The 23,585-nt window shown below is 40.3% G+C and overlaps 1 protein-coding gene across 1 annotated transcript in view; it reads left to right on the forward strand.

The window, feature by feature from the left end:
- The window catches only part of ABCA4 (ATP binding cassette subfamily A member 4), a 74,828-nt gene that overhangs the window by 41,266 nt on the left and 9,977 nt on the right, over window positions 1–23,585 (forward strand). Inside the window, exons 19-37 of the mRNA XM_050900640.1 lie at window positions 2,434–2,611; window positions 3,791–3,922; window positions 4,662–4,801; window positions 5,624–5,761; window positions 6,039–6,226; window positions 7,015–7,105; window positions 9,196–9,401; window positions 9,833–9,881; window positions 10,408–10,649; window positions 11,084–11,208; window positions 12,535–12,633; window positions 13,678–13,867; window positions 16,032–16,126; window positions 17,123–17,155; window positions 18,316–18,421; window positions 18,534–18,608; window positions 19,082–19,251; window positions 20,206–20,383; window positions 21,810–21,925. Coding sequence (XP_050756597.1) covers window positions 2,434–2,611; window positions 3,791–3,922; window positions 4,662–4,801; window positions 5,624–5,761; window positions 6,039–6,226; window positions 7,015–7,105; window positions 9,196–9,401; window positions 9,833–9,881; window positions 10,408–10,649; window positions 11,084–11,208; window positions 12,535–12,633; window positions 13,678–13,867; window positions 16,032–16,126; window positions 17,123–17,155; window positions 18,316–18,421; window positions 18,534–18,608; window positions 19,082–19,251; window positions 20,206–20,383; window positions 21,810–21,925 — 2,551 coding nt within the window. The remainder of the gene's footprint in view (window positions 1–2,433; window positions 2,612–3,790; window positions 3,923–4,661; window positions 4,802–5,623; window positions 5,762–6,038; window positions 6,227–7,014; window positions 7,106–9,195; window positions 9,402–9,832; window positions 9,882–10,407; window positions 10,650–11,083; window positions 11,209–12,534; window positions 12,634–13,677; window positions 13,868–16,031; window positions 16,127–17,122; window positions 17,156–18,315; window positions 18,422–18,533; window positions 18,609–19,081; window positions 19,252–20,205; window positions 20,384–21,809; window positions 21,926–23,585) is intronic.

Genomic DNA, 23,585 nt, shown 5'->3' on the forward strand with positions numbered 1-23,585 from the left:
GAGAGCAACCTGAGTACTTCTGAGATACTATACTCATTGTACTTCATAACAAACTAGATGTAGGAATGATTGGAGTCAAACTACAAGAGCCCAGTAGGCTACAGAGGATAGCATGCGACTGCCAGAGCTAAGCTGAAGAGAGGCACTGGTTCTCCCAGCTACCCTCTTATTGATTCCTCTACGTTCACAATCCGTTAGAATATTTTAGCCACCACGCATAAAAGAGCTGCCTTCCAGAAAAGCTCTGTAACTTGTTTTTTATGGTGCAAATGCAGGCTGCTTCTATGGTAAGTTAGTGTTCATGCTGAGGGAAGCCTCAGAGACATATACATTGACTTCTTAGAATTAAACAGAGCCATGACTTCAATAAAAATACTTATGCTGAGAGGAATGTTCTTCCCTCCTAGCCCCCCCCCCCCTTTTTTTTGCCTATCTTTAGTGTGTCTTGCATCTGTAGGGAAAGGCTGGTTTCAAAGTGTTTTATCTGAAGCGTTCTGTGTGTCTGTCTGCAGCCTTTTCTGATGCTGACATTAGCCACCACCTAAGAATTCCTGAATGACCTGCCTTATTTTCAAGTCCCAATGTCATCTTTTGTGGGGAGCCAGAGGAGTTTTCTGTATGTGATGCTCAAAGGAATGCATGTGGATTCTGTAGCAAAAGTAACTGCTACAGACAGCTCTGAGCCCACTCTGACTCTCTTGAAAAGCTAGAGATAAAAGTGGGGTCATCAGAGCTCCTCACGTAGGCACTGAAAACATGCATTCAGGGTGAACAGAAACAGGACAGGACTTCAAAAGAAAAAAGACAGGCAGAGGGCAAAGGTTATTTCAGCCAATCTTCTCCTAGTACTGCCTTATCTTTGTGGTGCTGTACTCAGCTCCCAGGTTCCAGCTGCTCCATGGCCACAGAGGAAGGGCTTTGCCTGTCACTGCGCAAAAAAGCCTGCCTTCCTTTTTAGTCAGCCACAGAGGAACTGGGAGACATGTGGAGAAGCCAAGAGCAGACCTGGTATGGTTCAAGGACACAGTTTCCAAAATGGCTTCACATAAGAGCTAGTGCTTCATGTAAGAGTAATGGGATGGGAAATGGAGGTAGTTCTAATGGCTTAACTCTACTGCAGTCCGATACTAGCACGGGTTAGCAGAGCAGGCCAGACACACTATAAATCTGTCCTAATTGCTTGATACGTTTTAAGCAGAACTTTCACCAAAGCCCCATCCTCAGAACTTGTCAGTGAGTCTTGCAGGCAAATATGAATTGAGCTCATGATACATATAAAACCAAGGATGGTACCTCAATTGCCAATATATGCATAACTATCTAGCCAGACTCCATGTCAACTTTTGTAAATACAGAGCTGTTTGTATTTGGCCCAGTGGGGTAAAAGGAAAGCTAGATTCCTTCACAAAGCAAAAGAAAAGTTTTTCATAAACATAATTTTATTTAAAATAAAGCTACCCATTCTAGATTAATTATTTCAGCTGCTCTGTAGTATACACAGCTCTCTCATGTACAACATATTTGGGACTTTTTCCTGAGTATTGTTTATAATGACAGTCATACAAGCCACTGATGGAGGTGGGGCTGGTTTCACCCAAGTGGCATTGGCTGCTCTCCACACAGGCCTGCTGGGTACTGAACAATTTAAGTAAACTGCAATTGCAAAACAAGCCTCCCTACAAAGCCTTAAGCACTCTGTGTAAACAAAAGTGGACAGGGTCTTTAGTTTAAATTTCTCAACTCCCATAATTCACATTGCCCAAGGGCTTAATTTACTTCAAAGGAAGTATGTTTTGTCTAGAAGCTGATGCAATAAAACATCCTGATGGTGCTGTTAACAATATACATTTTTAATCCTGAGAGAAAGCCATCCCATGTAGTGCTCATGTTAGGTACTGCTTAAGTCTTGAGCTGGCCTCAGCAAGGGGGTAAATTTCACCTACCAGGATTAAAGGCATATGTTGTTTTTTTTAAACCATCGTGGTAAAAGATTGCACAGCTGGGCAGATGATTTGAATGGCAGATTTCAGCCTGGCTAGAAAGGCAACCTGCTGTTTGTTTAATGTAATCTCTCAGCCTAGCTAAATATCTACAGACAACAATCCCAAATAATCTTCCTGCTACACAATGAAAACAGAAAGCATGGTCAGCTTCACCTGATCCAATGAGTTACCTCTCCACAGATCATTACAATTCTGGGCTCTGCTTCTCCTGTCATTGATATGTGGGTGAATCTAAATAAATTGCACTGCAGTTAGAAATCTTGCCTCAGTTTGGTACTGGCGTGACTGGAGAATCTGGCCCTGGCACATGATGCTGTATTTTACTGGGTATGTGCTGTTGCTTCTGCACTTATTGATGTGTCATCATCAGAACTGGGATTAAAACATGTGCTTTTATTCTGTTTTCATTCTTGATTTCTTGCCTTTCAAGTAAATACCTTCTTTGAGCCTGAGCCAACAGGATTGATTCCAGGAGTATGCATTCAGAACCTGGTGAAGATTTTTGCGAACAGGCCCAAGCCAGCAGTAGATGGGATGAATATTACTTTTTATGAGGGCCAGATCACAGCCCTCCTTGGTCACAATGGAGCAGGAAAGACAACCACCATGTAAGTCTGTATATTAGAAGAAGCAATTCCAGAGCAGTGCTCTATTGCTTTGTCCTGAGGAGCAGTCTTCTCTTTTCACTCTTCCTTTGTCTCTCTACCACCCCTGCAGCTAGCTTGACGCACAACATCAAGCTTTTTCCAGACAGAGAAATGCTGCCCCTAGGCAAAAAGATATCCTGGATTAGCTAAAGCCCTGGGAGGGAGGCAATGCATGACACAAACAAGTGAAAGTCTAGAGAGAAGGAAGCAATTCTCTCCCTCCGAAATTCATTTCCCATGGTCAAACTCCCGATAGGTGAAGAGGGAGAAGGATCTTCTGGCTGAAAGAGCTGAAGATTTGAAAGCCACCACACTCCACATGTTCTTGGTTTCTCTGTCTAACTGGCTTTTTAAGTCAGTCACATTTTTTGGTCTGTGTGCAAAGGAGTATAAAATATAGGCCCTCTTTAGGTATATGGTTACATATATGCAAGATCCATGTCCAGATTAAAATGTCTCTCTAGTCCTAGAAGCCTAGCGTCTCAGAAAGCTGGAACTTTAAGAATTTTTAATTTTCTTTATACAGAACTTTATTTGGCAAAATAGGATTAATTGGTGAACAAAACATTTCATGAGTCTGTGACAAGTTCACCAAATGTTGAAAGAACTGAAGTGTTTCATTATGATTTTTCCCAGCAGAACACTTTAGTTTTTTTAATTAAAAGACTTTTATTTCAAATGCACTTTAAATTGCCTTTTAATTTTTTTAATTGTTCCGCAAGAAATATGTTCAACCCAAAACAAAAGCATTCTAATCTGCTGAAATGTTTTGTAATTTTTTTTCTATTCTCCTGATAAAAACAAAAAATTTCTATTGCTTTGAAATTTTCAGAACTGAAAAATCCATTGTTCATCCAAATCTAGCAACAGGTTCCACCCATTTGCAGCAATAACATTTGGCCCCCTTCCATTTTACAGAAAATAAAGGTGTAGGGCGTGAGTCAGCGTGCCTGGAGACTTCACACCATTATTCTCTATCTTGGTCCTAGTGAGCTTCATTTTAGAATCATTTGTACATAGCGGTGATGTAACATGCTGAACAAACTACTCATGCTCCATCTAGTGGAATCATGCAACACATCTTCCTAATCTGGCACAGAAAGACAGGAGAGTGGGAATTTCCTCATTTTATTTTCCCAGGTCAATACTGACAGGCCTCTTCCCACCCACCTCTGGAACTGTGCTGATTGGTGGCCTGGATATTCAGACTCACATGGACTCCATTCGGCACAGATTAGGCATGTGCCCTCAGTACAACATCTTATTCAATCAGTGAGTATCGTTCCATACTAGCTTTAAGAATAAAGGTCCCAGTCTGCAAGCTTGACACGACCCCAAAGTCTGTGTTGTTTCTGTTACTGTACTGGCAGTAGATAGATCTCAGAGGCACTTCTCCAGCTATTAACACTTGCATAGGGTAGGTGGTATCCTCCAGTAGAAATCTCCTGCATCATTTAGCTGGGAACAAAGAAGTTTCCAAGGAAAATGACAGTGCTCTTGGTGTTGGTGTTTTCTGTTGCAGTGTGGATTAGCAGGAGTTCAGCCTGGGGATTCATGCACTATAATATAGGACTCCTAAAAAATAAATCTGAGCCAACAGTGCAGTGACAGGATATTTTTTACGCCCATTTTGCACTACCAGCCAACCATTTACTACCTTCTCAGGTGATTTCCAGCTTCACTGCCATCAGTTTGCGTTCATCTCAACAGCAGACTCTCTTCCTTAATGCAGCTACTCACATTAGCTTCCGTTTTATTCCTATAAATGGATAGCTTGATGCCTGCTATACCTGTTCCTTTAGTAGCAGGTTCTGCTTTGAAAAGGCAGAGAAAGAGCCTATGACATCTGAGTGAAGTGTGTTGATCACAAAGAAGATCTGTGATCCAGATTTAGAGTAAAGCAGCCTCTCTTCCTTTAGCAAGATAAAGCTAGAGTGAATTTACTGCTGTTTGGGAAAAAATCTGCTTATTCATTTAAATTGCCTTGGTGCCTTTCTGTCTGATTTCACAGCCTTACTGTAGCAGAGCACATCTTGTTTTATTCTCAACTGAAAGGGAGATCCAGGGATGAAGCTGAGCAAGAGTTGGAAACAATGCTAGAAGACATGGGCCTCACCCATAAAAGGAATGAAGAGGCTCAGAATTTGTCAGGTGCCCGCAGGATTGTTCTAAGACATTTTTTCTGCTGTTTTTTCTTTGTCTTTGGGCAATTGTTTGAGTTACATGTTTGAGGCCATATTCTGACACATCACTGTGTACTGGGGAGGTCTTTACTCTCGAAGAGTAAATGGGACTGTACAAATAGTAAAGCTGGTACAACCTGTCCCTAAAGCTTCTGTTTCTTATAAATATACAACAAATTCAAATATACTTAAAGCTGTTATTTTTAAATGAGTATATATATATAAAAAAATCTGTCAATGTAAGAAAAGAACAAAATACAATGTTCTATTATTTCAAGGCAAATGAAATATTATACTACCATGCTGCTCCACTGTTTGGATCAGTACCCTATAATACTGTATTATTTGGCAGGAGTAATTTCTTTCATTCTAAAGGTACAATTGCATGTAGTGTATTTGAACACATTTCACTTTCAGATTCAAAAGCTGATTTGAATAAACAGCCAGGTGTTCTTACACTACTTTGTACTGATTGCAACTATAGAAGTTGGCTAGTTTCACATAAGAACATGAAAATCTCATATTTTCTTGCTTTTGCTTCTGGCAAGAAGCAGAAAATGCAACACGTAAATGAAAAATATATTTTTAAAAAAATAAAATTTTGAACAAGCTGTTCTGAACCTCAGAAGAAAAATGTGACTACTGATTTAACTTTGCAGAAATATTTGTCTGAGGATGGGTTTTGTTTTACTCGTATCAGTTTGTCCCCCCACTGAAAAGCAGTGTTAATTACTTCCCTGCCACTTATGTAACTCATCTCAGACTCCTGGATTTGTCTGTCCTCTGGTAGGTGGAATGCAAAGGAAACTGTCTGTTGCCATTGCTTTTGTGGGTGAAGCAAAAGTGGTAGTCTTGGATGAGCCCACTTCTGGAGTTGATCCATATTCCAGGCGATCTATCTGGGATCTTCTGCTGAAGTATCGCTCAGGTAACAGGTTTGAGAGTGGAAATTATTTTTGGTTTTGTTTTGTTTTGTTTTTTAAACCTGTTATAGATGCAGCATGTGTCTGCTGTGTAAACTGTCATGAGTAGTGGGATATGAATACAAGCAAACAAGATTCTTTGAACAGATACCTATGGATGTGGCAAACCTGGGACCTGGCTCTGGTGTGGAGAAAACCCTGCATTAATTGCCAAAAAACTAAGCACTGTTTTGAGTTCCAGAGGGAGTCCATGCCTTGAACATTCCTCCTTGTTCCTTCTAGGCAGAACCATCATCCTCTCAACCCATCACATGGATGAGGCAGACATCCTTGGAGACAGAATAGCCATCATATCCCAAGGGAAACTCTTCTGCTCAGGCTCTCCTGTATTCCTGAAGAACTGCTTTGGGTCTGGTTTCTATCTCACTCTTGTTCGAAAGATGAGAAACACCAGAATTGGAAGGGCTACAGTAAGTATGTAGTTCCCTCCCTGCATATGTAATCTGAAAAATATTTATACGTATTCATGCACTGCACCAAGGTGGAAAGCAGTTAAGTGCTGCTTGAGGCTGTTTACAAAACTCACTTGAAAATGAAGAAAGCAATGAGAAAATTTGATAACACCTCATGAAATTATATGGATACATAAGTCTCTCTGTAAAAATCTTCTCTGGTTTTATAAATATATATTCAGCCAGACAGGTGAAAATAATAGGTGGATATGAAGCCCTCAGTGGTCTACAGTTGACTCTCATCAGTTAAGTACGTCTAAACTTTTACCAATCAAGTTGCCTTTGTCCATATGCAGGTCTTTCTGATGCTTGCTTTTGCAGTACACTGGTTGTAAACACGGTGTAGTCTAGTAACCAGCTCAGACACCAGAAGAGTCTACATTTATCCATAGCTAAACCAGCCTTGCACAGCTTGAGAATTAGGGATCTGAATTCTTTCTGCTGTTAGTGGCACTTCCAGTCTTAGTAGCAACGTGATCTGTACACTCATGGCCACTGCTGATCATATTTCCCCAGGTATTTTGCATGCAATTTAGAACTGACAGATATGCATTGTGCAGGTGGATTTATGTTTTCTATATTGCTTAATCCAGTCCTCATGACTTTCAGTATAATATGTTCAAGATGCTCCAGATATGACATATTTTTCACTGACTCAAGCCGTTCAAAGGCTGACAACACTTACATCCTGTTTTGCATGTATCTCAAGCACTTTCATCTTCGTATCTGTTGCTTGTCCATGCTAGTCGCTTTGTAGCTGTGGATCTCAGTGCTCCTGCTCCTGCTCCAGCTGTGCACACACGGACAAAGAAGGAGCTCCAGAGCTGGAACTGGATGGTAAGAGGTGGCATGGTTCGGCATTCCAGCACATAGCTATGTCTCCTGTTATGCTGCAATCTCATCTAACAGATCAATGCTGCTGAGGCCCACTTCTTCAGTACTTGTGTCTAACATCTGTATTGTAACGTGAATTTGATAAGGTTTTGTCGTGGTTTAACCCCAGCCAGCAACTAAGCACCACGCAGCCGCTTCCCCCTCACAACTCCCAGTGGGATGGGGAGGAGGATCGGAAAAAAAAGCAAAACTCGTGGGTTGAGATAAGAACAGTGTAATAACTAAAGTAAAATACACTAACTAAGAATTAAAAAAAAAATAGTAATGAAAAGGAATATAACAAAAAGAGAGAGAAATAAAACCCAAGAAAAGACAAGTGATGCACAATGCAATTGCTCACCACCTGCTGACCGATGCCCGAGCAGCGATCCGCCTCTCCTGGCCAACTCCCTCCCATTTATATACTGGGCATGTTGTTCTATGGTATGGAATACCCCTTTGGCTAGTTCAGGTCAGCTGTCCTGGCTCTGCTCCCTCCCAGCTTCTTGCACACCTGCTTGCTGACAGAGCATGGGAAACTGAAAAGTCCTTAACTTAGGATAAGCGCCACTTAGCAACAACTAAAACATCAGAATGTTATCAACATTATTCTCACACTAAATCCAAAACACAGCTCTGTACCAGCTACTAAGAAGAAAATTAACTCTACCCCAGCCAAAACCAAGACAGGTTTCTTTGTGGTTTTGCTTACCATTGCCTGTTTTTGATGTATATGTGGTCTCAGGTTGTCATGGTTTACACCCAGCTGGAAACAAAGCACCACGCAGCTGCTTGCTCACTCCTCCCTCGGTGGGATGGGGAGGAGAAAATACAACGAAAAGGCTCATGAGTTGAGACAAGGACAGGGAAGGATCACTCACCAATTATGGTCACAGACAAAACAGACTTGATTTGGGGAAAAATAAATCAATTTAACTTGTTACAAATAAAATCAGAGTAGGATGATGAGAAATAGAACCATATCTTAAAAACACATCTTCCCCTCACCCCTCCCTTCTTCCCGGGACTCAGCTTTGCTCCTGATTCCTCTACCTCCTCCCCCCGAGTGGCGCAGGGGAACAGGAATGGGGGCTGCGGTCAGTTCGTCACACGCTGTTTCTGGCACTCCTTCCTCCTCGGGGGGAGGACTCCTCACACTCTTCCCCTGCTCCAGCATGGGGTCCCTCCCATGGGGGTCAGCCCTCCACGAGCTTCTCCAACATGAGTCCTTTCCATGGGCGGCAGTTCTTCATGAACTGGTCCAGCGTAGGCTTTCCCACAGAGTCACAGCCTTCTCCGGGCCCAGCCACCTGCTCTGGCATGGGGTCCTCCATGGGCTGCAGGGGAATCTCTGCTCCGGGGCACCTCCTCCCCCTCCTTCTTCACTGACCTCGGTGTCTGCATGGTTGTTTCTCTCACATCCCACTCCTCTTCTTCTTCCTCAGCAGTCCTTTCCCCTTCTTAAATATGCTATCGCAGAGGTGCGGCCACCGTCGCTGATGGGCATGGGCTTGGCTTGGCCTTGGTCTTGGCCAGGGGCGGGTCCAAGTTGGAGCCGGGGAAGCTTCTAGCAGCTTCTCACAGGAGCCACCCCTGTAGCCCCTCCCCCGCTATGCAAACTCCCGCAACACAAACCCAACACACAGGTACAGATGATGAACTGGAAGTTTATATGCTTTAGAAGTATAGACTGAATTTTTAACTCCTTTGCAGCAAAATGTGTGATTTGTTAATGAAAACTGAAGCATATGTAGATCAAAGGAAACTGGCTTTCTCAGAAAAAGTCATTTTGGCTTTTCTACATAAGAGAAGAACTTAAGTAGATATTCCTGAAGATTTTGTTGTGCTTTATTAACAGACTTGAAATAGCTTCCTGCTACGTAGTTCCAGAGCACAATTAGCAACATAACCCAGTCTAGTACAGAATTAACTGAGATATCTGTGAGTTATGTAATAAACCAGTCCCCTTTTGTATAGTGCAAAAAATAGCTTTTGAAATCATGCTTAGCATGGTTAAATATTCATTCTTTGAACACTGTTTTGACTTTTCACAGGAGATCTGAATGAGCTAGCAGAAGTAATTCATCATCATATCCCAGAAGCAAAATTAATTGAATGTATTGGTCAGGAACTCATTTACCTTTTGCCCAATAAACACTTTAAACAGCGATCTTATGCCAGTCTCTTCAGAGAATTGGAGGAAACATTGGATGACCTGGGACTCAGCAGTTTTGGAGTTTCAGACACACCACTTGAAGAGGTAACAGACAGATTAAAATACCTGCTGATCTTCTCATCAGTCCCCAAAATGTTTTCTGAGACAGTTCCTGTTCTTAAACATTTAATCTTACTAATTCCTAATATCCCCTTCAAAACCTAGTCACATATGCTGTGGCACACTCAGAAAGTCTTTGGGATGGGTATAGAGAAAGGATCCAAGCCTTACTTCATGTTAGCCTTGTGGAGCATGACTCATTAGCCTGAAATCTGTCTGTCTTTGTATCTTAGTTGTTCCTTTCTTCATTTTCTGAGATATTTCATAAGAGACCTCTGATTGTGTAATAAGCAGGAGTACTGAACAGGTATCTAAATTTTTTTTTTGTTACATTAAAGGATGACGTATAGTGCTCCAGAGGTCAGGTTATTATATCTGTTCTATTCCTAACCGGGAGATGTATTTGTCTATGGCAGGTTTTCCTAAAGGTTACAGCAGAAGCTGACCCTGGAATGCAAAAAGCAGGTATAGATCCATGAATCAGTATTTGATAAACTTTTCTTGGGACTGTTCTGTATTCTGAATGCCAAGTAAAGAGGAGCTTCAGAACTTTCAGTCTTTGTGTGGTGTTCTTGCCAAAATAAATTTGGTCAGCAAATATCTGGTTTTAGGGCCCGACATGATATCTGAGAAACAAGATGCAGTCAGCAGAAAGACTTTTATTTAGATTGGGTGATGTTCTTAACTATGTAAATAAAAGTGGAGTGTCAAGCCCCCAGATGTCAATGGCTTTAGTAGTTTTATAAAAAGTACTTTGCTGATCATTAGTCCATAAACTACACACATGATTAACTTGTTCATCTTGCTGAGTAAGAGGAGTGTTAACCTACATGATGCCACTAGATACAGCCACAGTGCAACAGTTGTAATTAAGGCAATCTGGTTATGTGATATATACAGTTGGTAAAATCTGGAGCTCATTAAAATGTTTGTGCTACCTTCATGTGTGGAGGATAAAGTGTCTTCTCTGCCCCTTTTCATCTTAACCTAGGAGACACTCAAGAAAATGGTTCTACTCTTGGCAAAACTTCTACTGAGAACAAATCAGCTGAACAAACTGCACTGAAAACTAATGACGCTTCTCGAATGCCAGTAGGCATAGCAGGAGATCAAAATGAAGGCAAAGGGTCCCAACAGTATAAAGGTTTTCAGCTTGTACATCAGCAGATCAAAGCACTGCTCATCAAACGGTTCCACCATGCCTCCCGCAGCCACAAGGACTTCCTAGCCCAGGTATTGACTGACTTTTGCTGGTTTTGACTCTTTCCCACAACATTCTTAACACTGTCTTTCCCAGCAATGTCTCTATGCAAAGCAACAGAGATGCTGCAAATGGGTAACAGTGTCCCTAACTGTTCTAATTATGATTCCAACTCTTCTGCCTCTTATTCTATTTCTTTCTGCCTAGAGCCTATCACCCGCACCAAGTTCATGATTCAATCACTACTAGCCCAGCATTTTATTTTTAATATAATACAGTTCTGTGACAACCAGAATCTTAACTGAAAGCATTGGAAATTAAATTGTTGGTGTTCAGGAGCCAAACCAAATCTGATCTGTGTGCTCCTGCTGTCCCTCTTTTGTTTATACATATTATGAGGTGCGTACAGTGTCACTCTACAACATATATCTAATAACCTAGTGTGATGTTTTCATGTTCCCTGCAGATTGTTCTCCCTGCTAGTTTTGTGTTGCTGTCTTTAATACTTACAGTCATTATTCCTCCATTTGGAGAATATCCCGCCTTAACCTTACACCCTTGGATCTATGGACAACAGTTTACTTTCTTCAGGTAAGAGGAATCACTGAGTAAAAGTACGTCTGTCATATATACACCCTTTTCTCCCTAGCGTTTAGGATCATGAGGCCCTGTCTTACTGGGCTTTTCTCACTCTGTGTGGTATAAAAAAGGATTAACTCCACTGGAATCAGCAGATTTAAAATAGCATGAAATTGGTGCAAGTGGAGAATACAGCTGCTAGTATGTCTAACCAATAGTCCTTTAAATATTTTGCTGTCTTTGGTACTCTCCTCTTCCTACCTGAATTCATGACCTCAACACTTATAAAGTTACATACCCTGCCTAACAGGAGATCCAGGACAGTAAGAAATGTGACTGTTTCTGACATGCCATTGAACTACTCCTATATTCATAATCTTAGAGAAAATGAGATTCAAGCCTACCTGCTGACCTGTGGTAGATTTATTTATAGTTAGTATAGTATTTGGGCAAAGTTATGGAAACAATATAAAGCAGAGACTCAGGTTTTATTAATGCTGCTGCAGCTTAGCAGTTTTTCCCCCCCACAGTATCCTTTGGCTGGGTCTGAATTTTTTTGTGCCTACTAGCACTTTGTCTTTTTTTATTCTTCATAGAAGCTTCAGTTCTGTTCTTTCCAGGTCACTGCACAATTCCTCTGTACTCTCCTGAACACTCGCTTCACCTTCACTTTCACGTATTCCAAAGCTGAGCTTGCACCAAGTCAAAACATGTGCAGTGCAGAGGAAATTTATAAACAATGTTTAAGTCCTAGACTAGATCGCAACTAGCAGAAAGCAGCAAAACTGAAGGCAATAATTTTGAAGCATTTTCCTTGAGTTTCATACTGAAAATTCACATGAAACTTTAATTTAATTTACACATGGTAGTGTGTGGAGCAGAGTTTGATATTCATACTTGTATAACACTTGGCACTAGCAATGTTCTGTAGTCTAATGTAATTAGGTTGTTAGTTGCAGACACTTCACTATTAGCAGCATTGTCTTTTTGGCCTCAGCAAAGGAAAATGCAGAATATGTTTTTCTTCTTCTGGTTACTGAGTGTGACAGGGCTGAGAGGGTAGAAATGTGGATTCAAGCCTTTTTGGAGAATATTGCTATAGGACTATGTCAGAAGTCATGCTTTAATATTAGGAGAAAAGGATCGTTGCTTTAGCCTGTTAACCATCTTGGAAGGTTCTGGGGTTTTGCATAAATAAAAAAAATAATTGAATTATCAGCATTTGGAGGGAGGCAGTTGGTTCTGCCATATGGCTGTCCTTCACCAGTTGCTATGTGTATTCCAGTACAATAGTTTGAACAAAAATTTTATAGAGCAAATCCTTTCTTATTCCCTTAGCAATGAGCGTCCTGGCAGTGAGCAGATGGTCTCCCTCACTGATGCTTTCTTGAATAAACCAGGATTTGGAAATCGCTGCATGAAGAATCAGCCTCTTCCGTAAGTTGCTAGCTAATCTCTCTTGAATGAGATTCTAGCAGGGTATTACTAGTGTAACTTGAGTAGCAAAACAAGAATGAATTGGCTTGACTTTTTACTACAGCCAGTGCTTCAGATATATTGTTGGCAATAATATCTAATACTGGGTCAAAAGTAACAAACAAACAGCAAAACAGCAATGCCACCGGATTAAGAATGATTCACAGTGCTCAATGTGACTAGCTGGCAACCAGCACATGTAGCCTTGTATTGAGAATTAAGCAACCTTGAAATTTATGTCAGGAGGCCAGTGGGCTCAGGCCCAAATCTTCACAGCTTCCCTGGCACTTTCCACGCGTGAGTCCCCTCAGGTTACTCCTGTTCCCACTGGTGTGTTTGGAAGCAACAGCTTCAGCAATTGCTCAGATTGTGAAGTAGCAATAGGACAGTCTCTATGATTTGAAGCTAGTCTCACTCTGAAGTGAGGAAAACATTAGTAGAGCTCTTACTTTTACATTTGTTGTCCTACCCACTTACCCTGCTTGTGAGTCCTGCTTTGGAGGTATTTGTCACTGGCATGCTATGCTTTGTCATTTGTTCCTTTTCTCTTGCCTCTCTCCCAGTCGTGATATCCAGCAATTTGATTCTTCTGGCTGTCTTCTCCTCTTTCTTCCCCTTCCTCTCCTCTGCCTGGTACAGCAGGAACAAAGAGGAAACTTTAAAAAATAAAGAGAGAAAAGATACCGCATAAGCAAGGAAAAGGATAGTTTCTTCACAAAGATATGTGTCCACTGCAGATTTCATGTGTACTAATGGGTCAAACACAGTCTCCTTGTTCCTTCAGTGTCCTATCTGCAAGCTGAAGACAGTAAACTTGGCAGAGATGTGGGGGGAGATTATATTTATTCATGTTTACCAAGTACTCTAAAATGTTCTTATTATTCATAACTCACAGGATAAGGACTGAGAGGAGAATGTCTGCTGAGAGCACTGTGATTTTGTGGATTTGTGAGCTCTCATGAACTGTATGTCTGCACAGCTTAAAGAGTCTGTTCCTCTACACAGGAACTACCCATGCAATAATATGCCAACTGCCTGGAACACACCTCCTGTTCATCCTAACCTAAGCAGCCTCCTGCTGAGCCAAAAGTGGAGCCCTGAGAATCCTTCACCTTCCTGCAAGTGCAGCACTCACAAGAAACTCACTATGCTGCCAGAATGCCCTGCAGGCGCAGGCGGCCTCCCACCACCACAGGTTGTGTCCTTGCGCCATAAACCTTTGTAGAAAAGTTTCATGGCAAGTGCTGGAAAAGGGATTAGTGTGTAAGTACCTTGCCATGCCAATATACATGGAAGGAATTGAGTACATTTTTTTAAGGGAGCAAGAACTGCTGGAGTTTGGAATTCAGTTTCAGAGGTATTGGAAATTCTTGCACATTTAAATGAAATTTGATTACTATTTTCATCCAAATTGCAAATTTTTCCTATAGAAGAAAATCACAAAAAATTCAACTATTTATCAAATAATTAAAAAAAAAAATTGCCTCAAAGAACAATTCTATTTAGAAGATTGCCTTTCTTTAAAGAAGGGAAGGAGGGAGAATGAAGAAAGGAAGGAATGAAAAAATGTCATGATTTTGAAAAACATGGAGTGGGGTCATCTCATTAAAAATGGAAAAATTAATATTGAGTCAACCCCAAATAATTATTTTTTTACACGCCTTTTGGTTCCATTTCTAGAAAGAAAGTTCTAAGCTAGCAAAATGAATGTTTGTATGCATGTGCATGAAGATGAGTAATTTCGTAACCACTGATGCTGTATGGAGAGGAGATGAGAGGTACATGCCCACCTGTTCCTATCAATGAATAATCTTAGTAGTACCCTTTATAAAATGTGCTTGGTCTTTTGAAAAGCAAAGGAAAATTATAGCCTGTTAGTGTTCACATTTTCTAAATGTTTTTCTAACAAGTTAAAGAAAACAGAACTGCAGCCACTCTGAGTAATAGCTCACTAATTTAATGTCTCACTATGCACATCGTTCAACTTTAATATTCCTGTTTGCCAGGCTACACACACTAGCCAAATGACTAAAATAATTATAGTTTTAACACTAATGTCACAATCTTAATCAATTTCTGAATCCAAATCCATGACACAATCTCTCAAAAATACTGATTCAGCTTGCTTTGGTTTCTCTATCACTATTCACAAAGCAACAAAGCAAAGTTGTTTTGAGTATCTGTAGAATTCCTGTCTATGAAGCAAAAAAAGAAATCAATAAAGAGGTTATATTCTGACCTTATTCACAGCATCCCAAGTTATGTCTGATTTCCAAGTAATCCCTGTCCAACAGACAGCCAAAGTTGAATTTTGCTAATTGCATACTAGTGTATTTGAGAAGGAAATCTAGTCTAAAACTTCAAATCCAAGTAAGATGCAAAATTAATTTTTTTGTTTGTTTGTGGGGATTCTAGTCCTCTAAGGGAAATGTGTTTGTTATAATATTATCCTGACAATTTTGCAGGATATGATAATTTTGTATAACTTGTCAGGAAGAAACAGTTCACATTTGAGTCTTCAGGGAAGCAACAGTATGTAAACAATCGTGAGGTATGTGTGAGCATAGACAGCTCATTTAATGAAGGCGCTATGAGGATGCTACCAGTCTTCCTGTGTATTGTCTCGAATCAACTGGACATTTGTAATGTATCTTCTGTGTCATCTGGTTCTGCCTCTCTGTGGACAAACGTAGGAACTTCTGGAAAGTTCATTAGACTTACTTTCTAGGTCGTTACTAGGTCATTTCAGGTTGCAAGCATTGTCCTCTGAAACCGCTCAGGAACCTTTTTAAGTATATTCTACCTTGGGATAAACTCGGCAAGTTTGAGGTCTTGCGTTTCACAGCGACCCTGTATCTGCAAAAGACTCAGAAAGGTGTCATGTGGCATCATTTTCATTACAAAAAAAGAGAGTAATTTTCATTCAAAGTATCTAACGTGCTAGTGAAGGTGAAGTTCTCATATTAATTTTTACTCCAACTTGCTAAATCATAGAAAACTACCTTATCTTCACTGGGACCTCAATTTATTTGAAAAGCTTCCTTCTTTCACAGTGGAGAAAAAGCCTTGAGCAACCCTGGCCTTTGTTGCAAATAACTCGGGCCAAGTTTCAGGGTGAAGTGCAACTGTTTTGTGTCAGGCATCGCAAACTTCTGTGATTTCATGATTTCTTCTGAAATCTTAGTAAAGTAAGGATGTTTGGGCTAGAAAGTGAATGACCCACTCTCATTTCAGTGACACTATGAACCTGAGAAATTTCTCTGAACCAAAGCTACTTTTGCTGTTTTCCTGACAAACACTTAATAGCTTTAGAGACTGTAAAGTTTACTGCGATTGATTAGGTTTTCTTTTCTTTCCAGAGAGTGCAGCACAGCACAGAAATTCTTCAAGATCTGACCCACAGAAATATTTCAGATTTTTTGGTGAAAACATACACCACTTTGATAAAAGAGAGGTAGGGATGAATATCTCTTTGTTTTTCACATGCAGTATTTTGTACCTAGCCATGAAATTCTCATTTAATAATAACATAGCACCTGATTTGCCACAGTATTGTGTAGACTTGAGCATCATGTCCATATTCCTAATGTAAGAATAGGAGATGCTCATTTTAGGGGAGTTAAATTGTTCTAATTATACCTATTTGTATAATCGGGTACTCCTTTATAGGCATAGCTAAGTTTCAATGTTGATGGAATGCCATGTTAATGGTAACTGTGTCAATGGTGAGAAAACTGGTGCCTCTGCACAGCATGGTGAAGTGCCTTGCAGAGGTACTAGTTTGTGTCCCTGAAGAACTGTTGCCACACCAGCATGACCATCCACCTGAGTTAATTATCACTTGCTTCCCAGAAGTGCTAAAGAGCCAAAGGACAATGTTTCACAGATGCATCTATCCTACTGATAGCTCCTCAGCTTGCCTGAGTGTCATGCATGGTAATTAGATGTGCAGCGTCCATGGCATATTATTTCTGATTCAGGCCTTGCTACCTTTTCAATTCCCAGCAGAGTTCTTGAAATTCCCATTATATTAGCTATGTGCTGGCTGCCTTTGACTGATTCCTCTTAGCACATGTCATAATTGCTTTAGATACGTCTTTTAAAATCAATTCGTGATGGATTTAGGACAGAGCCAGTACGTGTCACTTTAGAAACCTTGCTTATCTCTGTATGAGCTGGAGATGAATCATGTCAGAAAACAAAACAAAACAAAAAACCAAAAACCCACTGCAGGGAATACCAAAAGTTCTGACAACCCCACAACGCAAAGTAATCAGCAGCAATTAAAAAAGAAAGCAAATAAAAGAAAAAAAAAAAAAGAAAAGCTATCTAGGGAAAACTGGAGATCTGCAAAGCATAGGAATTCACTTTTAATTTCCATTTAAGCCTGACAATACCATTGACTGTGGTTCAGTGCATTAAGAGACAGGATTCTTTTTGTCTGTTTCAGCTTGAAGAGCAAATACTGGGTCAATGAGCAAAGGTAAGAAACCAATTCACAGATTATGGTGGTAAATAAAGAAACAATGAATTTCTGTTTAACTGCGGAGCCTCTCAATGTTTCTCTGAATGGATAAGGGGAATTGTGGCAGATAGTATAGAACAAAGAGATGGCTTCAGTGGGAAATAGGTTGGGGGTCAGCAAGGGTTTTATAAAGACAAGGGGATATATTTGTTTGGACTACCCCCACAAGGATGAAGGCCAGAGGCACACAATGGAACTATCACAGTTTTACTATCTACAAGAGTCAGCGTAATGGGATCTGAGTGATGGAAAGTTACAATAGAATACTGCACTACATTGCGATAGTGCTCTGATGCAGCTCTTTCAAAGTGCACAGAAAAATATGAACCCTCCAAAAAAGGACCTGGGTAAGACGAAACCTAGACACCAGCCTATCAAACACAGAAGTAACAATGACAGCTCCTCATCCCTGCTCTGAACATGTGTGGTAGTTATAAAACAGATTCCACTAGTGCTCCACGCTTACATAAAGGCATCAGCTAACGCCAGTGTGATGTCTACACTGCAGATACTAAACTTAGAAAGATGACCACTTAGCCTGAAGAACATACTTATTTAGTTTTTCATCAGCAGTAGGAATTCACTTCAAAGGTAGCAGCTGGATGACTGGCTTCCTTCAAGGAATATCCGCTTGTTCATGTGCAAACATTACTTTCTATGGAATTAGACTTTGGTTTATCTCGTGCAATAGTATTTATCATTATGGAGTATTGGCTGGCACCAGCATTGGTGAATACCTGCTCCTCTCAGGGCAACTGAAATTTTAACTGAGGTCCATGCTGTCCTCAGTCCTCCATGTTATCCAAACAGTTATATGTCAATTATCTTGATTTAAAAATTTTGCACTGTAGAAATAACTGTTTTCTCCAAATCTTCTATCTAAATAATAATTTTCTCAGGATCGTGGGATGAACCCCTCAGAAACTGATAGAACTTCTATTACTGTAAGCCTTATAAAGACCTAGTACAACTTGTTAGAAAGAGTGGAGATTGTCATACATGAATTATATGATGTATAGAAATCAAACTTACATTAAGTGGATTTTTAGTATTTCCATCAATGTACAGAGTTTTGGGTCTGTGGTACAAGTGACTGATGATACCGTTCTCTTTGTTAGATATGGAGGAATTTCTATAGGAGGAAGGCTCCCAGTCCTTCATGTTTCTGGAGATCAAGTTGTCAATTTTTTAAGTGATCTTGGCCGAATGATGAATGTGACAGGAGTAAGCAAGATTCCCCCCCCCCCCTTACTAAAGAATTTTTACAAAGCTGAAAACCTGCAGCACTGGATTTCACCCAGAGACCTCATCTTTAGCCTTTTCTTTTTTATTTTAGGGACAAACTTCACTGGCTGCTGCTAAAGAAATTTCTAATTTCCTTAAATACATGGAAACTGAAGATAATATTAAGGTATTTGCTGGAAGTAGTCTGCTAACTCACAGTCTTTCTTGACATAGACTTCAAATTGTGAGAATATTCCTAGTGACATTCTCAGATGCCAGAAGAGCTGAAATACTATACTTTATAATAAGTAATATGGGATACAGTGTTAATGCAAAGTTATTTCTAATGTCAGATTTTTTTTTAACGACGTCCTTAGTACTTCTTGCTGTCCTAAATACTTCTGAGTAGGACACATTCTGCTAAATTTTAAAACATGCTTCTACAAAATCCCTTGACGGTTGTTCTCCAACCCTTTCAAAAGCATAGTATGTGAGCTCCTCCTGCTGGACTGTGCCTAGGAGCTATGAATTCCTGGTGCTGGATTCTTCCCTGCTGACAACGCCCGCAGAAGTAGATAAAAGGCAGCCAAGTTTTCTCCTGCAGCTCAGGGTTATTAATGAAGGCTTCTTAAATGAATCTGTGCTTTCTGACTCTTTTAGGTGTGGTTTAACAATAAAGGCTGGCATGCTATGGTTAGTTTCCTTAATGTAGCCAATAACGCAATCCTTAGAGCTAACCTGCGGACTGGCCAAGCCCCTGAGGAATATGGGATCACTGCCGTAAACCATCCTCTGAACCTCACTAAGGAGCAACTCTCTGAAGTCACTGTGTAAGCCTGCCTGTGCTCTGCTGCTGGCTTTTACCCCTCCCTCTCCTGGCAGCTTACCAACTCCAGTGTACTCACACTCAGAAGAGAACTGACAGAATGCAGAGGCCTTTCCCTGAAGTTTTATTCTAATCAAGAATTAGATATACAATCCATTCTTTTCTGTCTCATTATATTCCTATAATAGTTCATTCCCATCCCATGTAGGAGCTATGACCATTGGTTATACATGATTACATGTTTTTGTTGATACCCGAGCACAAAGATTCTGAAGTCTTTGTTCATGCTCCAAAGCCAATAGATCTACTTGTGAAATAACACAGAGATCATAATCAAAAAAGGAATCAGCAATTGTCCTTAATTGACTACAGGTAGGCAGTAGTCGACAACCTCCGTCTTGGTGCCAAGGACAGCACACAGGTAGATTTTCAATGGCATGTAGTAGGGTTGGTGTATTCCAGAATCTAAAAGCCATAATTTCTTGAAAAAGACACCCCTAAGAAGACATGACTTCCCACTCATGTCTCCTATTAAGTTCAGAATTCAGAGGCAAGATCTGCGCTTCATCTCACTGCATGCAACTTGCCTCTTTGAGTCCCTCTTTTCCCAGCTCCCAGAGCACTTTGATTATTGTGCCTTAATGTCTAGCTTGAGACACACCATACAGGAAAGGCTGTCAAACTGAGACATATATATAGGAGTTGAACTGTTCCAGAGAATGAAGGCAAGTAAAAAATCAGGGAATGGTGCCATCGTCATCCATATTTGTTAGCTACAGTCCCCAACACAACTTGGGAAAATACACTAGCACATTTTGAAATTGGAGAAGTCTTCTACTTACAGAATAACCTTGCTACTTTTAGATCTTAAAATTCCCTCCAGATTCCCCAAATGCTAATATAGTGTTGTGTTGCATCCATTCCCTTGCTCACAGTCCCTTCTTGTGCTCTGTTTTAGGCTGACCACTTCAGTGGATGCTGTTGTTGCCATCTGTGTGATTTTTGCCATGTCCTTTATACCAGCCAGTTTTGTTTTATACCTGATTCAAGAACGTGTAACAAAAGCCAAGCATCTACAGTTTGTCAGTGGTGTGAGCCCTGCAATCTACTGGCTAACTAACTTCATGTGGGACATAGTGAGTAACTGCTGGTCTAATTTCATAGCCTGCGATTATTCCTGGGTTTGCATGAACTAGGGACTAATCGGTGAATGGAGTGAAGGTGATTGAGTATTGCAAAGCATTCATTTCTTTAAGTGTGTCTCAGAGAGCATGCTAAGGATCTGACCTCCTAACTAATTACAGATGTAGAAATTGTCAGGTGCACAACTCATAATTCAGCTAATGAAGCTGAAATTGTTGTAATCTTAGGGTTTCCAGTTCTTACAACTGAATGTATAATAAAGTACAACTTACCATAGCAGGGGAAAGCCCAGTTGCCTGATGCTAGTCGCTCCTGCCCTCTAGAAGAACCACAATGTGTTTCAAGATATTCAAGAAATCCAAGCGGGGGAGATTCACAGGTTGCTGGAACAGTAGCTGGAGACCAGACAAAATACTCTAGGGTGTCTAAAATGGCACAGATGTATTTGTTTAGGTCACTGAATCATGTTCACTGTGTTGTTCCAAAAGGATTTAGACCACAGGCCCGGGCTTGCTTAGACAGGGCTCAGCTACCCTCCCATCACTCCTCAGGCCACTTTGTCACAAAGGATCAAATTCTTTGCCTGGTTGAGGCACAGCAAGGGGCTTGTTTTCTAGCCATGCCTTCTCAACAGAGAGAGCAGCCAAGGGCTTATGCAATAAGAAAAGCATGAACATAGAACTGAAAAAATTAAAAAGAAAAAAACCTGAAATAATTGAAAACCCCAAAACTCTTCAGGCTTCGGAAGGTGCTCTTTCAGGAGAAGGTAAAGCAAAGCATTAATTTAGTAAATGAGGGAAAAGAAGCAGGTCTCTCAGTTCCTGTGCCCTGCTGGTCACAGAAGCCTCCCAGCATCTTCCTTGACTGTGGCCATTGACAGCATGATGCAAAGGTATTAATTGGTGTTAGCACTTCTGTGAAACGCCACCTTCCATTCTGCATGGGAGCTCTGTGCATTGCAGTAGACTAGTGCTATTAATACTGAACAGAGAAATTGAGAAGAGCAGTGGCCAAGCATACTCACTTTAGCCTCCTCCCAGGAATGTGGCTCAAGTAACTAGCTTTTTCCCTCCTATGCAGCCTTTGCATCACCAGAAACTGCACTTCCTTTGCATACTCACAGCCTCTTTCTGTGGGCAGCCTGCCAGCAGAACCATGAAATAATTGGCTCCTAAACCATAATCTAAGAAACAACAATATATGTTGTATTTTTGATGAACAGTCTGATAAAAGATGTCTCAGAAAAATGTCGAGTGCTGCCAGGGACCCGTTGATCCAAAAACTCAAGTGTGACTAGTCTAGCTCATAAATTCCGGTGTTCCTCAATACAAAATCCTTTTGGAATAATGTGTAGGATCTGGATATGTTTGCAGGCCTTCTCAGGTCTTACACACTGATCTTCACCCTGTGATGTGGCAGGTGAATTATGCACTGAGTGCTGGAGTTGTTGTGGTTATATTCGCTGCATTCAACAAGAAAGCATACACCTCTCCGACTAATCTCCCGGTGCTTGTTGCCTTGCTGCTTCTCTATGGGTGAGTGTTCAACGTTATTCCTGCATGTGGGGCCCTATATTTCACATGCAAATGATTTCATGTTATTGAGCTCGGTACTTAGTGAAATCCAGCTTTAAAGAATAAAACTGAGTGGGTACAATACAGGTTAGAACTGGATTCTGTCCCTGCTTCAGGATATTTACACACTCTGGCCACATGCTGTAAAGGAGATTTTTTTGTCACTGCCTTACATTTTTAAGCGTTAAATGTGATCCTTACAGGAAAATATATTTGTTCAGTTTGCCGCTTTCTGATACGTACATTGTGTAGGAATTTAGTGGTTGTTCATTTGTCTCGTTGACAGCCAATACTAAAATATCTTTCAGCATTTAACCCAAGGGCAAAGAGTACTGAGTCTTCAGCAGTTTTTTTAACTTCAGATGAGCATTTGTGTTGGCAAAATAGCATTTTATAAGGCTGACTGAAATTCACTTTCTCTCATTTAATTAGTGAGCATATATTTTTATCTATAAAATCATATTCCTGATAGCCCTGCAGCTGATGTAGTCTAGGAAAAAATGATCGACCAGATCTGTTTCTAGAGTTAAAGAGAGAAATGAAGCTTTTCACATCCTCCTATGTATATCACAAATTAAGCCTAAGAGGGAACAGTTCTTTTCTGGGCAGATTACCTTTAATTTTCTGAAGGTTTTGTGTTCTCTGAATGAAAATCCTGAGAAAATGTGAAGCATTATCATCATTTAATCTCTGTAAAATAACCAGTGTTAAAAAATGCTATCAGAATGTTCATTTGTTTTAATTTTTCATTACATCTTTTTAAAGTGCAATAGTGGTATCTTTAATAAGTTGTCTGTGGCTCTGTATATTTTTTTTAAAGTACAGTAGTTCATGGCTCTGTGGAAGGACATTTAAAATTTCTTTGCATATTTTAAAGCATCTACCAAGATGAAATTTTCAGAAAATATGTAATCACATGGCAGTCACTTCAATAATAATTTCATAATTTACTACTCAAAAAACGGAAAGGAAGGTAAATTCATAGAATCATACATTAGCCCTTGTGTCTAGCTGCAGTCACAATAGGAAACTTAGGATGATTCTTTCTGACTATGTGTGTATTGTCCTGTTAAGCAATTCAGGTTGTTGTTACTGAATTCTTCCTAGTCAGACTGATTGTTGCTAAGCATTGTAAGTTTATTCCAGAGGAATACTCCTCTGGTGCTGCTGCACGTGCATTTGCTGTGTCCCAGAAATCATGGCACAGGAAGCTCCAAATCGGGAGTAAAAAAACAATGGTAGAGGAGTTAGAAAAGAATATCAAAACTTACAGAGTTTCTCATTTCTTTGGACAGTTCCAAAGGCTGAGGAGTATCTAGCAAAACAGTACATTGTATTTGCTTTATCTAACGTTTCTTTGTTTTTCCCTCCTGGTGTACAATCCAGTGAGATGTGCAAGGATACCTGGGGTGATAATAACCTTGCTAGCATTAAGTTTTCTCAATTTTAGCAGTTTCTATTGCCCTGCATTTTAACACCAAAAAAGACTAAGCGGAAAAAACTTTTTATCTAGTAACCAGGGAAAGAATACTGTAGTGGCACCTCCGGATGGTTACACCATTTCATTACACTTGGGATGAAAAGAAAGCTCAACTTTGTGCTTTCGTTAGGCTAACTGACA

The sequence above is a fragment of the Gymnogyps californianus genome, chromosome 8, assembly GCF_018139145.2.
Source record: "Gymnogyps californianus isolate 813 chromosome 8, ASM1813914v2, whole genome shotgun sequence".
In the NCBI taxonomy this organism is placed as follows: Eukaryota; Metazoa; Chordata; class Aves; order Accipitriformes; family Cathartidae; genus Gymnogyps; species Gymnogyps californianus.